At 38.4% G+C, this 14,725-nt stretch overlaps 1 protein-coding gene across 1 annotated transcript; it reads right to left on the bottom strand.

Annotated features, from left to right (window-relative positions):
• Window positions 1–11,997: 11,997 nt before the first annotated feature.
• On the bottom strand, window positions 11,998–12,924 carry LOC115507061 (olfactory receptor 13H1-like). The gene has a single exon (XM_030305169.1). It carries the CDS (start codon window positions 12,922–12,924, stop codon window positions 11,998–12,000), a length of 927 nt encoding a protein of 308 aa, XP_030161029.1.
• Between the last annotated feature and the right edge of the window lie 1,801 nt (window positions 12,925–14,725).

Genomic DNA, 14,725 nt, shown 5'->3' with positions numbered 1-14,725 from the left:
GTGGAAGCTTATATTCTAATTTGGGAGGTAAAACACTCAGACACATCACAAGATTAATTTGCAAAGTAGCACATTTCTTTTTTTTTTTTTAATTTTTTTTTCAACGTTTATTTATTTTTGGGACAGAGAGAGACAGAGCATGAACGGGGGAGGGGCAGAGAGAGAGGGAGACACAGAGGGAAACAGGCTCCAGGCTCTGAGCCATCAGCCCAGAGCCCGACGCGGGGCTCGAACTCCCGGACCGCGAGATCGTGACCTGGCTGAAGTCGGACGCTTAACCGACTGCGCCACCCAGGCGCCCCAAAGTAGCACATTTCATTGTAAGTCTTAATTCCCCCATCTATACAATGAGCACCTGAAACTTGCTTTGAACCTCCTCCTTAAAGAAAATGTGCCAATTCACTGCTCAAATGTAATTAGACTTGAATCATAAAATTGCTAATTGTTTTTCCCCTGCTATAGATATTAGCCTGAAATTTGTTTTTAGGTGGTTCATATCCATGACATAAAATTGTGCCCAGTTCATTCTCATTTCTTCCTCACCCTGCACATCCGATCACTGAGCCCTATTGGCTCCTCCTCCTAATATGTTTTAAATCCACCTATAATTCTAAATATCCACAGCCAACATTTATTTAGTTAGAGCCACCATCATTTAACAGATCTCCCTACTTCTATTCTTTCCTCTCTATAGCCTATTCTCCATTCAACAGCCAGGGAGACCTTTTACAAACATGCATAATTATCACCATATCTTTCCCATGCTTAAAATCACTCTAGGGTTTCTAATTAGACTTGGACTAAAATCTAACCTATTTACCATGACCTACAAGACTCTGAATGATCTGACCCTAACCTTATCCTACACTGTGTCTTCTTGTGCTCACCATGTTCCAGCCATACTGTCTTTATGAAGCACTGCAAGCTCATTCACACCTCAGAGCTTTTGCACATTGTGTTCTCTCTGCTGGAAATATTCTTCCTACCCTCTTTGACTGGTGAAGTCATAGTCATCCTTAATATCTCAGCCTAAAAGAAATTTCATTAGAAAAGCCTTCCCTAACCTCACTAAAACCAAATCATATCTTTTTGTTGAAGTTGTTCACAACACTCCAAACTTTTTCTGCATAGCTCTTATTATAGTTTGTATTTATATATTGTGTAATTATTTAATTTATGCTCCCTTACTAAAATTTAAGCTTTCGAGGGAAGAAGCCTTGACTATCCCGTGTACTGCCTTATTTTTACCACCTCACACAGTGCCTGGTGCAAACCCACAATATATGGGTTCAGTACAGATTTGTTGAATGAATCGAGGCCAGTTGTTTGGCTCTTCTGTCTTACCCAATGCCATGACGCTGATTTGACTACAGCCTACATTGAAGTGGCTGAAGGAAATAAGGTAAAAAGCCCATGGTGAGAAGCAGTATTTCATTTCATAGTATTCAATCTTACTAATGGCTTGTTGCTCAGAAATGAACTTTAAGATCTTGTATTTTTTTTTTTTTTAGCCCTACAATTTGCTCTTTGCTTGCAGGGAAGATGTTATAGCAAAAAGAGAAAGTGGGTTATTATACTAGAATCTGAAAAAAAAAGTGTTTTCACACTTTTTTGTCCACTCAAATTTTTATTTACTTTATTTGGTCTAATTCTATCAAGTATGAGTGCTATCACATACCAGCTCATTATTAAGGTCAAAATCTTTTTTTTTTTTTTTGATTGTAAGATTCCCATCATGTTCTAGTCACAAATCAGAATTTGGGTCATTTATAGGAGAATCTAGTTTCAGACTCATGAGGCAGGTGTCATACCTTGGTGAGTTCAGGCCATGGATAGGAAGGTTTGTCTTAGGAGCTGGTCAGCAAGAAAGTCCATCCAGACTCATGATGTAGGTAATCGCTTCAGATTCTCTTTCTAGAACAGACTCCCGAACTCAGAAGGTATGAGACCTTTATGGACAAGTAATTCAGGAAGTAGAGTAAGACTTTGAAACAGGATCCTCAGTATATCCTAATACAGGATAAGGGAGCTCTGAATAGAAATCAGGACCAAGGGCAGACAGACTGAAAAAATATTGAGGTGCTGCTAAGCTTCTAACTACAGCTGCTTACTTATTACAGTGATCCTATGAGGAGGCTCTTCACTACCTCCAATGAGAATTAGAAGACTCATTTTTGTTCTGTGTGCTCCCAGAATTAGGATCAGAAAACAGAATGAATCTGAAAAGGAAAAGTCTTCTTGGAGTAGAGTTATGAGGCTGAGGCAGAAGTCAGGTGATCTTGTCTTTGTGCAATGGTGACACGACAACCATAATTTCCTAATAGCATTACAAGGAAAGGATTTTCAAGGCACAGCCTTTTTCAAGGGGCATTAAATCTTCACACTAGAATGACAACATGTTTAATCATGAAGCCTTCTTTTAATTTACAATCCTCATCATTTTATAGTCCTGACGATCTCAGAACAAATGCCAGTATGAATAGCTGGAAAACAAAGAACACATTTTTGTGCTTATGTGATTGGAGTAAATCTCACCAGATCAACCACATATATCTTTTAGTTGAATAATTCAGTGTTTTAGTTCAGTCGTGCAGGCCAAAATCTTCCTAAATTAATTAGACATATGTGGAGATACATATATAGTTACTGGTTTTTGATCTTTCAGAAATATTTGGGGCACACTTCGAGACCTTTTTTTTTAATGCAGATTTCCCAAAGAAGTTCTTCTTTATCTACCATGCAAGAGCATGCTTTCCAGGAGGATTCATCCTATCTTTAATGCTAAAATTAAGGGACTCTTGGAACATCTTCCTTGTTTTCTGAGTTTTTCAGAAAGCTCCCAGAAGCTCAAAATATACATAATGGAATGGGTGGTACTTACAGACAGAAATTTATATTATTCACACCAGGCAGTGTAGAGTGGCGGTTAACAGCACGAGTTCTGGATCAAAGTTCGAATCCTGGATCCATCACTGATTCACTGTGTAACATCAGTAATTTGCTTAACTTGTTTATGCCTTAGTTCCTTGATTGTAAAATTGGGACAATTATAGTGTTTATCTCAAAGGATCTTTGTGCTATATACACATTAGCTATTATTATTTTTAAATAAGGCCTCACTTGGGAAGTAGCACCCATGAAAATATGGCCATATTGGTTATCTTTTTTTTTTTTCTGGAGGGTGGAAAATAATTCAGTAAATGAGAGTAATAAGGCAATATGGTCAGATTATAATGTGAGCCCTCTGGAGACAGAATTTGCATTTTATTTCTTTAACTCCAGTACTTGGTTCAGTTTCTGACACATGGGAGGAACTTAATGAATATTTTTGAAATTGAATTGATTTTACTCACCTGAAGAGCAAAAAACAAAAGAAAACAAAACACCCCGCAAAACCACAAACAACAACACTAAAGTCTCCAAGAGTTGTGTTGATATAGCCCCTTATGTGTTGCATGATCATCAGCTCACTGAAGTGCTGCAGTCTTTCAGGAGGAGTGAGTTACAGGTGCATGCTGAGATCCATGTCAAGACTGACCATTCCACATATATATGTTTCAAGAGACAAAAATGACTTCCTTTCTTCTTACCAGGGTATGTGTTCTTTACTTGCTCTTACAGTGGATTGTGTCTTGATTCCGCTCAGCATTTTAGAATCCAGGACTCCAAATCATTCAATGTGTAAACAAGGAGAATGAAGAATATTAAACATTATCAGCTGCTACCTTCTGAGTTTATTCATTATGGTTCCAAAGAAGTGAGTTCACTGAAGAGACTTCAGGGACCAAGTCCCTAGAAGGCAATTAAATTTCACTACTAAATTGAAGCCGTATATTCTTTTGGGAGTGTTATTTCTAAGTCATTAAAGTGCAAGTATCTTTTGTCCACTAATTCCAATAGTTCACTGGTGAAACTGTAAAACTTTTGACTCACATCATCAACTTCATTTCTGCTCTTAAGTTACCAAAGAGTAGATCCAGCTCTAGGGTGATTACGCGGAGTCCTGTGTTTCTTAGGAGGGTTCCCAACACAGTGACTTAAGAAGGTAATCAATGAATGAGGAGGGAGCAGTGGCCACTGTCTATTGGGACTCTATAAAAGCTTTCAATTAAGCACTCAGGTAAATGCAATTCTGTAAACAGTGTTTACTGAAGGTGTCCTCTTCCTCTTTACGTTTCCCTGATGTCCCCCAGTCCATCCCAGCCATCTTTGTTTTGAATAGTTTCTGTAAATCCCACTTTTTCCTAAAATTTTCCTAGATTAGTTTTGAAGTGTCATACAAACTGTTGCTGTCTAAATATAATATTGCATCCCTTCATTCACTGCTCCACTGATTTACTTTATCTGTGCATGTACTTAATGACAATAGCTTTATTTTATTGATTTCCTGCTTAGTTATGCTCTGAACATATGAAGACTTGTTTATTATTTTTACATGTATCCTTGTTAAATTTTTCAACTTGCCTATGAAGATTTTAGGGACTGGGGATGAAGCATCTTTGCAGATAGTCCAGCTGAGTGCTACTCAAAATGTTTACAATGAGATAAGAACAAAATTGAGGGTAAACATTTAGTAACTTTTAAAGTGATTTGACACAGCTGTGACTTTTTATTGTATTTTATAAAATATCAGTCTGTAACAACTGGGAAATTTAAAAGACAACTGTTCTTTACCACCGATAGTCTAGGAAGTATTGGTTCAGCACTCATTCATTTAACCAATTCTTATTGGGCATATACTCTGTGCCAGAAACTATGCTAGGGAGATGAATATTTGTTTATTCAGAGATGAATAAAACAAACTTCTTGTTTTCTATAAGCTTATGATCTAATTGGAATAAACATTCCAAAACAACTAATTATAAAATAACATGAAAGATGTTAAATTTGAGGTTGAACAAAATGTTATTAAGTGAAAGAAATGGAATTAAGTCACCATCCAGGGTTAAACAGAACAGGATAAGCTCTGGGGAGAGCTTCACAGAGGCAATGACCGTAGATCTGGCTCTTAGAGGCTGACTGAGATTTTGTCAGGCACTGCAGGCAGGAAGAACAGCATGTACAGTAACATAGATTCATACAAAATTTAGAGAAAGAAAAGTATTATTTTCCTGGAGTATGGAGTCTATGGAGATGAAATAGACAGTGAGGATAGAGAGATTAGCAAGGGCATTGATTAATGTGATTCATGTTGCATATTCTATAGGAAATAGGGAGCCTATTGGAAATTCCTAATCTTGGGGTGAGATTATAAACCAGGGATTAACAGGATGAGATTTTTCCCTTTAGAAAAGTCACTGTGGAGACATTGATTGGATGGCTAGGTTGGAGAGAGATAAGATTGGATTAGAGAAAAATAGTTAGGTGCTTGTTACACTCATTCTGGTAAGAGTTGATGAGTCTGTGAACCAAGACACAAGCATTGAGAACAAAGAAAAGGGGATGGATTTGAAAGACATTTCAGATGAAGAATCAATAACATTCAGTAAGTGAGTAGTTGTCATAGGTAAGCGAGAAGAAGACATGAAGGCTAATGCTGAGGATAATGAAAATCCCATCATGTAGCATTTGTAATGTGCTTTTAACTTTGTAACATCTAACATCTATGATCTCATTTGATCTTTCAACCATTCTGGGGTAGGTTAAGGAATATATTTTACCCCTGTTTGACACATGCAGTCCAGAGAGGTTAAGTGATTCACCCAGAGTTTCATAGCTCATTAATGGCAGAACCCAGACTAGAATCTAGACTTCCTGACGCCTAATCATGCGCTTTTCCTACTCCATGATGATATTGTACTGAAAAAGTGCTTGACCTGCTGTGCACATTTAACCAGAAACAATTACTATGTATATTCTTTGTGTGTGGGGGGAACAAAGAGGAGAGAGAGAAGCCACCCAGTGAGGTGAGCACCTAAACTACTTTTGAGTCAACCGAAAATTCAATAATGGTAATAGTAACTCTATAATAACAATAATAAAAAATAGGTAATGTTTATTGAGCATTTACCATGTCCCAGCTATAATTCTCAGCACTTTATAGAAGTCAACAGATTTAATCTTCTTGATAACTTTATTAGTTCAGTCTTATGATTGTCTTCCTGTTATAGATGAGGAAACTGAGGCAGGAAGTTGCCCAACATCAGATAGCTAGTAAGTGTCAGAGTCAGATTTTTAACCTAGACAATCTGAAAGGATAGTATTTTTTCCTTTCTCTGCTCAGCAACAGTCTTGCCTTCTTTCTATTCCTCCTTTCCAAAGACTCCCTGAACCTATCAGGCACCCATCAGAAAAAAATATCTAGGTGTCAGAAGAATTGTATTCGTTTTCAAAAAATTAAGTTAAATTTGAGTTTTTATTAAGGTCGAGTTTTTATTAAGGTATAATTGACATATAACATCATATTACTTTCAGGTATACTACATAATGATCCAGTAGTGTATATACTGTGAAACAATCACCATGATAAATCTAGAATTGTATTCTAGCCCTAGTCTTGTCACTAACTGTTGACCTTGATAATATTACAGACACTAAATCTTTTCATCTGTAAATGTCAGTTTCATAATACTAATTATAACATCTGTTTGCTTGTCTCATTAAATTTAGAAGATGATATGAGGTCATAAATATACACCAAGAATACGATAAATTATAAAGTGGGTAAAGTGCTTTATAAACTTAAGAACTAAGGAGTTACAAATTCACACAGCAAGTTTGGCTGTGTACATGTCTTTCTCTCCACCTACAGAGTGAATTCTTTGAGGGGAGAGAACAACTGTGCTTTCTTCAGCACTGTATCCCTGGCAATAGCACAGCACCTGCTGGATAGTAGGTGATCATTAAATATTGAATTAATGAAGGATGTGTGGATGCTAGCATGCACAGGTTAAGGAGTAGTCTTGGAATGCACTATTTAAAAAGCAATTAGGACTGAGAACAAACTGAGGGTTGATGGGGGGTGGGAGGGAGGGGAGGGTGGGTGATGGGTATTGAGGAGGGCACCTGTTGGGAGGAGCACTGGGTGTTGTATGGAAACCAATTTGACAGTAAATTTCATATTAAAAAAAAAAAAGCCAGTATGCATTCTAATACCTGGCATCTTAGGCTTTTGTGATCCAGACATCATAATGACAGCTAATATTTATTGTTCTTTGACTATCGTATAGGCCAGGCAATTTTCTAAGTGCTTTACATGAATCGAGTCACACAATTCTCATAACCAAGCTGTGAAGTCATATTTAACACCTTCCCCATCCTTTTCAGCTTTCACCTGTTTAGTAAAACTTGGAAACTACATTTCCCACACTCCCTTGACAGTAACGTTCAGTTTGGGACTTCATCCACAAAAGGTACTACTCACACGATCTTGACAAGCCTAAGACACCACCGTTGGTCCTCCTGACATTGCATTTAGGTGTGTAGACTTTGCCAAACAAAGATTTAGGCGGCTCCTGAGCATTCTTCTGTGCCACATCTGCTTTGGTGTCATTTGTAGCAGTTTCCTCATTGCTACTAAAACTTCCCAAGACTTTTACAACTGTCTGAAGTTGTTGGCAATGCTCCTTTAACAATGTCCCTTCTCACAGCCCTTCCAAAGGCTTTGTAGGTCTCTAATTCTCTTTATTAAATCCCTCCCTGTCTGAAATAACTGGAGTGGTTTCTGCCTACATGAACAAATACGGAACACTACAGGCAGGTCCTACTATTAGCCCACTTAGATAAAGGGATTGAAGCACGGAAAGTGATTTGAACGAAGAAGTGGCAGAATGTAGATTTGAATCCAACAAGTTTGGCTCCAGGGCCTGTGCTCTAAGTAGTTCTATTCTGTTGCCTTTCCTCAACTGAAATCCCAAATCCTATGAATGGGACATGGTATCTTTTTCTTCAATCCACATTGGAAAAATGTTATTTGGAGCCCATTTTTTCAGCGTGTAAACTTTTTCCTCAATTTCTGGCAGAACTACCTTGGTTTCAAACCAATCTTTATTTCCAGGCTGGAACCAAGGTAAGCTTTACTACCCAGCTGCCTGGGATGTGGAATGCACAGTGGAATGTTTCTCGCAGTGCCTATGATTGATCAAGTGAAGAAGCGAGATTCAACCTTACGAGTTTTTAACAATCCAGAATTGATTTCATTTCATAACATCCTCATAGAGTTCATTTTGTGTTTAAAATGAATTAATATCAATGTTGAATTGGATGGCCTTTGGGGTTTAGATGCCTAGAAACAGAATGTTAGTGCTGGAAGTTATGTTTAACTAGCTGCTATGTGTGCCTACTTTTTCAGTCAAAGCTAACATTTAAAGTCAGGCAGATAGATCTATATATATTGATCGGGAGGAATGTCCATGATATATTGCCAAGTGGAAAAAGCAAGTTGCAAAGTAAATTGATAATATGATTCCATTTTTTTAAGACAAGAAAGAAAATCTATATAAAATAACACCTAGATGCAGAATGTGAGAACTAGAAAGGTCTTTGGGTAACAAAACACAACCTTCCTGTTCTAAATTAGCAAATTTGTGGGCCAGAGAGTGGTATAACTAAGGTCACACAGCTAGTTAGTAGCAGAATCAATTCCACAGCCCCTGTCTCCAGATTCCACTATGTCCATCTGTAGGCTGTGCCCTACCAGCAAATCAATAAAGACACGAAGCACCTAGTGACAGAGCTACCATTTTGTGGTAGGGGAACCATTAGTGAAAATATGCTTCTCATTTTAAGCTATAAACTTACCTGTGATAGAGAGTGCAGTATTTCTCCCCCATACGCCGGAGTCATTAAAATTAGTACTTTTTTTCTGGTGGGAAAGTGTCCTTTTTATTTTTTACTATTTATTTATTTATTTATTTATTTATTTATTTAATTTTGTTTTTTATTTTTTTAAAATTTACATCCAAATTAGTTAGCATATAGTGAAGCAATGATTTCAGGAGTAGATTCCTTAATTCCCCTTACCCATTTAGCCCATCCCCCTCCCACAACCCCTCCCGTAACCCTCAGTTTGTTCTCCATATTTATGAGCCTCTTCTGTTTTGTCCCCCTCCCTGTTTTTATATTATTTTTGTTTCCCTTCCCTTATGTTCATCTGTTTTGTCTCTTCAAGTCCTCATATGAGTGAAGTCATATGATTTTTGTCTTTCTCTGACTGACTAATTTCACTTAGCATAATACCCTCCAGTTCCATCCATGACACGTGGTGACGGATGGTGGCTACACTTGTGAACATAGCTTAACCTGTAGGGATGTTGAATGCTTCCTATGTTGTACACTTGAAATTAATGTGTGTCAGCTGTACTCAAAGTGTAGCCACCATCCATCACCATGTGTCACTATTGTATCATTGACTATATTCCCTATGCCGTGCCTTTCATTCCTGTGACTTATTCATTCCATAACTGTAAGTGTGTATCTCCTACTCTCCTTCATGCATTTTGCCCATCCTCTCCCTTCCCTCTGGAAACCATCACTTTGCTTTACTTATTTATTTGTTGTTCTCTATATTTATAAGTATCACTCTGCTTTTTGTTTATTCATAAAATGAGTACTCTTAACATGCCTCCTAGTTTCTGAATTTCTCTCTCCCTGAGTGCTTTACTTTGTTTCTCCAAAAATCTTATTGATTCCACCAATTTAACTATTTCACAATGTTAATTTGAAATGTTTACTTTAATAGTAAGATACATTTTGCATAAAGTGTGAAATGTGCCCTAGCACCTAGTACAGTGTCTGGTTGAAAGTAGAAAGTTAATATTTGTTGAATAAACAAAGATTGGGATCACTTGTTTTTTTCCTAAATATATATTTTTAAAGGTTTATTTATTTTTGAGAGGTGTGAGGGGCAGAGAGTGGGGGAGAGAGAGAATCCCAAGCAGGCTCTGCACTGTCAGTGGAGAGCCCTACACGGGGCTTGATCTCATGAACTATAAGATCATGACCTGAGCTGAAATCAAGAGTTGGTAGCTTAACTGACTGAGCTACCCAAGTGCCCCCTAATTATTTTGTTCTTGATATTAAAACATGGTTTCAGTGGCTAAGAATACCATACACATTTAAAAATATACAATGGGTGGAATGTGAATAAATGTAGCATTTATTTGAAAGTCTATGTTGATAAATCGTTTATTCAGTCTGTTTTCCTCTGCATTTAAGTGAGTACATGTGTGACACAGGTCCTGTGTATGTCTGGTACTCTCTTAGCAGCACCGTCCAGTGTCACATCAACTCCCAGGCCAAAGTAAAGTGAGACCAGTAAACAGGGTATCTGGGTCTTAGGCCTAAATATGCTTCCAGAAAGTTTCATGATCCTGGGAAATTTACATACTGTTTGCTGAGCCTCTGAACTCATCTAAAACTGACAGATCAGTAGTAGATCGTTGTTTGCTGAAACTTTTTCTTTTATTTTTAGAATTCTATTTTCAAATGAAATTGTTCACAGAAAGCTTCACCTCCATTGATGGGTTCCAGGCATACAACTGAATGCATAGGACTACGAGATCTAAAGTTTAAAAGCTACCACGTTACATCCATCAACAAGGAATGGATTTTTTTTAATGTGGCAAGTGTGTTCAATGAAATATTATTCAGCAATAAAAAAGAACGAACTGCTGATATAAGCAACAATGTGGCTGAATCTCAAAAGCATGCGCAGTAAGAAAAGCCATACACAAAAAAGTACATACACATATGATTCCAGTTATTGTCAATTCTGGAAAATCAAAGCTACCATATAGTTAAATAAATCAGATCAGTGGTTGTCAGGTCTTGGGGCGGAGGGTAGGGTAGTCTACAAAAAGGCACCAGGAAACTTTTGGAAACAATGGAATTGTGTGCTGATTCAGTGGGAATCTGTCAAAATTCATAAAATTACATACTGTAATTGGGTAAAGTTTATTGTACACAAATGATGCCACCATAAAGCTGATTAAAATCACTTCATTATATAATCTCTAAGGTCTCTAGTGTGGGTACAGTGAATAGGGTCTGAAATTAACCATACCTAGATTTAAATACTGGCACTGCTTTTTGCTGGCTCTGTCACCATGGGCAAATCACTTAGCCTCTAAAAGTCTCGGTTTCCTCATCTCTAATATGGATGGATAATAGCATTACTTCAATGAATTGTTGTGAGAATTCTATGTGACAATGGATGTAGAGAGCTTAGCTCAGTGTCTGGTATATAGTAAGTGCTCAATAAATGTTAGTTGCATTTGTAATTCTAGAATTCCAAATAGTTTTCTAGACAATATTGACAAAGTTCAGAGGTGGTATATATGGGATCTAAATTCTAATTTTGATTCCACTACCAATTGTGTATGACTTTATACAAGTCTCAACTCCTCCTCTGGGCCTCTGTTTTCTCCTCATTAACAGAGGGGAGTTATGGATTCTTTCTTAACAATTTCATAGAATTATATTAGGAATAGAAAATAAAATAATAGATTTGAAAGAAGTTTGAAAAAGAACAAGAAAAGAGAAAAACCATTCCACACAAATGTAGGAAATGGCTATGATACAATTCTCTCATGATTCTGAGGTTAAGCAGAGCAAGAAAATTGTGCTTGCACAACAGGGCTTACCCTCAGTCAAGTTGTAAAGTTTCTGACATTTGTCTTCTGGTCTTTTATGACACTGTTCTTTGTCCTGTTTTCCAATTTCAGTTATGTCTTGCTTCCTGCTAACAGTCATAGGAGATTCTCTTGCTACTTATGTCTCCGCTGTTAGTGAGGAAATGATTCTGATAAGCTGATTTACCTAACGTTAAGTGACCTAATGGGTGACCACTAACATGTTATATGTAAAGAAAGAGTAAAAATAATGCCTCTAATGAAAATTCAAGTCTTGGTAGGGATAATGTTTTGGGGTGGGAGGACTTCCTGAAGCTTCTCAAGTGATAACCACCGGCTCTACCTAGGGGAAAGTCAGACCCTTTAAACAATTTTCGCCATCAGTGAGGATGTAAACTTATTTCAGAAGTTTAGGAACAAAGAAGGCTCATGTCCTTTTTGCCATAATTTTCCTCATTGCCCCTTTAACATCCTTGTTCCTCAGGCTATATATTAGGGGGTTCAGCATGGGTGTCAGAGCCCCATAAAGCACTGAAATAAACTTGTTCTGGTCAGGGGATGACTTGGACTGAGGTTTCATATACATGGAGATGGCTGCCCCATAGAAGATTATCACCACAGTCAAATGAGAACCACAGGTGGAAAAGGCCTTGAGCCTACCCTGGACTGAGCGAATCCTTAGGACAGCAGTGGCAATTCGAATATAGGAGAGAAGAACAAATCCAAGGGGTAGGAGCAGGGTGAAGATACCTGTGGTAAGGATCATAAGCTCATTGAGGCTGGTATCAGAACAGACCAGCTCAAGGAGGGAAAGAATCTCACAGACAAAATGGTTGATGACATTAGCTCCACAGAAATGAAGTGGCAGGGATATGATGAGCATAGCAGTGAGCACAAGTGATGCCCCCCATGAGGTAGCCACCAGCCAGACACACACTGGGCCATTCATGATCATGGAATAGCGCAGGGGATTGCTGATGGCAATCATACGATCATAGGCCATGACAGCCAATAGGAGGCACTCTGCTGTGGCCAAGACCAAGGAGACACTCATTTGGGCCAAACATCGTCGGTAAGAGAGGTAGGGATGGGTAGAGAAACAATACACCAAGGCCTGGGGCATGGAATTGGTTCCATAGCAAAGGTCTAAGAAAGACAGATTAGTAAGGAAGAAGTACATTGGAGTGTGCAGGTGGGGGTCAATGTAGATAAGAAAGATGATAAGTCCATTCCCAAACAATGTGCTGAGGTATGTTATCAGCACCAATGTGAAAAATGTGACTTTCCACTCAGGATAGTTAGAGATTCCAATAAGAAGAAACTCAAACACCGCTGTAGCATTATCCGTGGCCATTCTTCCTGTTGGCCATTCAGTGGATGAGTGCCAATGCAGTTGCTTAATTTCACCTAAAAGAATGAGAATAAAGATGGAGGGATGGTGTGAGAAAAGCGGAAGTAATTAAGGTGAAAAGGATCATTTTCTGTCCTTTTCAAAAGGTAAGGAATACAAATGGGATATCTATAATGAGAACAGAGGCAAAGCTAGAAATTTCCTCCTTCCCTTGGAAAACAGCAAATTCCCCATCCTTTTGAAAATAGTTATATGAACAGTTCTCCATCCCTCTTCCACCAGATACCTTCTTGGGCTTTTTTTTTTTTTCAAGTAAGAGAGGAAAGGGAAAGGGAGGCCATCTTCCTGCTTCTCTTACTTGTTCACCATTTTCCCAAACTGAACTTCAGTCAGCTTATGTTACTAATCTCCACAAAGAGGGTACCTTCTGACAGTCTTAGCTAAAATGTTGCTTATTCTTGTGTCTGTTGGTCACTCCTAAATTGTTCATGCCTCCATTTTCCCATTGTGCCAGTGTCTACCACAGTGCTTGATATAAACTGCTGCAAAATACTTCTTTGATCTGAATTGATACTATGTAAATGGAGTATTTCATGGAATCTTTGAGGTCTGTGAAAACTTGCTACTATTCCTGGCTGGAGTTTTCTAGCTTCTCCTGTGTTTTTTGTGCTGTTGTTGCTGAGCACCAGTTAGGAGCATGAAAACCAAACATGATGTTTCTAAAAGAATGGGCGGAGGGGCGCCTGGGTAGCTCAGTTGGTTGAGTGTCAGATTCTTGGTTTTGGCTCTGGTCATGATCTCAAGATTCGTGGGTTCAAGCCCCATATCAAGCTCCGTGCTGACAGCATGGAGCCTGATTGGGATTCTCTCTCTCCCTTTCTCTGGTTCTTTCTCTCTTTCTCAAAGTAAATAAAATAGGGTCACCTGGGTGGCTCCGTCTGTTAAGCATCCAGCTTCAGCTCAGGTCATGATCTTGTGATTCGTGGGTTGGAGCCCCTCATCGGACTCTGTGCTGACAGCTTGGAGCCTGGAGCCTGCTTTGGATTCTGTGTCTCCCTCTCTGTCTGCCCCTCCCCTGCTCATGCTCTGTCTCTCTCTCTCTCTCTCTCTCTCTCTCTCTCTCAAAAATAAATAAATATTAAAAAAAATTTAAAAAATCAAAGTAAATAAAATGAACTTGAAAAGAAAAAGTGTGGGTGGTAAGGAGAGGGCTTAGAATGACCAGCCTATCTGAAAAGGATTTCACTTTCCACCCTACCACTCTCTTTCCCCTCAGTTTATGTTTTTCTTGTCGTACATTCCAATACCTGAAATTATATTAATAGTTTTATTACTTGTTTATTATTTGTCTCCCACTCAGCTATAAATTTACTGAGGACAGAGACCTTGTCTGCTTTGTCTACTGGTGTACCTCGTATGGTACCTGGGGCATCATAAGGACCTGATAGATATTGAGTGAATAAATATATATTTACAGTCATAGGCAGTCACAAATATTATCCAGATTCAACCTTCTCCTCTTGCTGCCTGGAGCGCCATCCTTTGTTCCAAACCATCGCCATTACTCACCTGAATTTTGTCAATAACTTCCTTATTGGTTTCCCTGTGTCTGGCCTTGCCCCCATTCAGCTCAAGTGATTCAGTTAAATTGTAAGTCAGGTCAGGTCACTTTTCCATTAAAAAATTTCCGCAACTTCCCATCTTAACCTAATTGAACACCAATCTCCTTATTATGACCTGTCAGCCCCTACAGGATTTGCCTCCCAATTACCTCTCTGACCCCAGCTCCCATTGCTCTTTTCCC

Source organism: Lynx canadensis, chromosome X (assembly GCF_007474595.2).
Source record: "Lynx canadensis isolate LIC74 chromosome X, mLynCan4.pri.v2, whole genome shotgun sequence".
Classification (NCBI taxonomy): domain Eukaryota; kingdom Metazoa; phylum Chordata; class Mammalia; order Carnivora; family Felidae; genus Lynx; species Lynx canadensis.
This window is presented reverse-complemented; position numbering and strand designations above follow the sequence as displayed.

Bases quoted from the DNA above. Each gene is read 5' to 3' on its own strand.
- LOC115507061 (XM_030305169.1), bottom strand. From the start codon at position 12,924: ATGGCCACGGATAATGCTACAGCGGTGTTTGAGTTTCTTCTTATTGGA.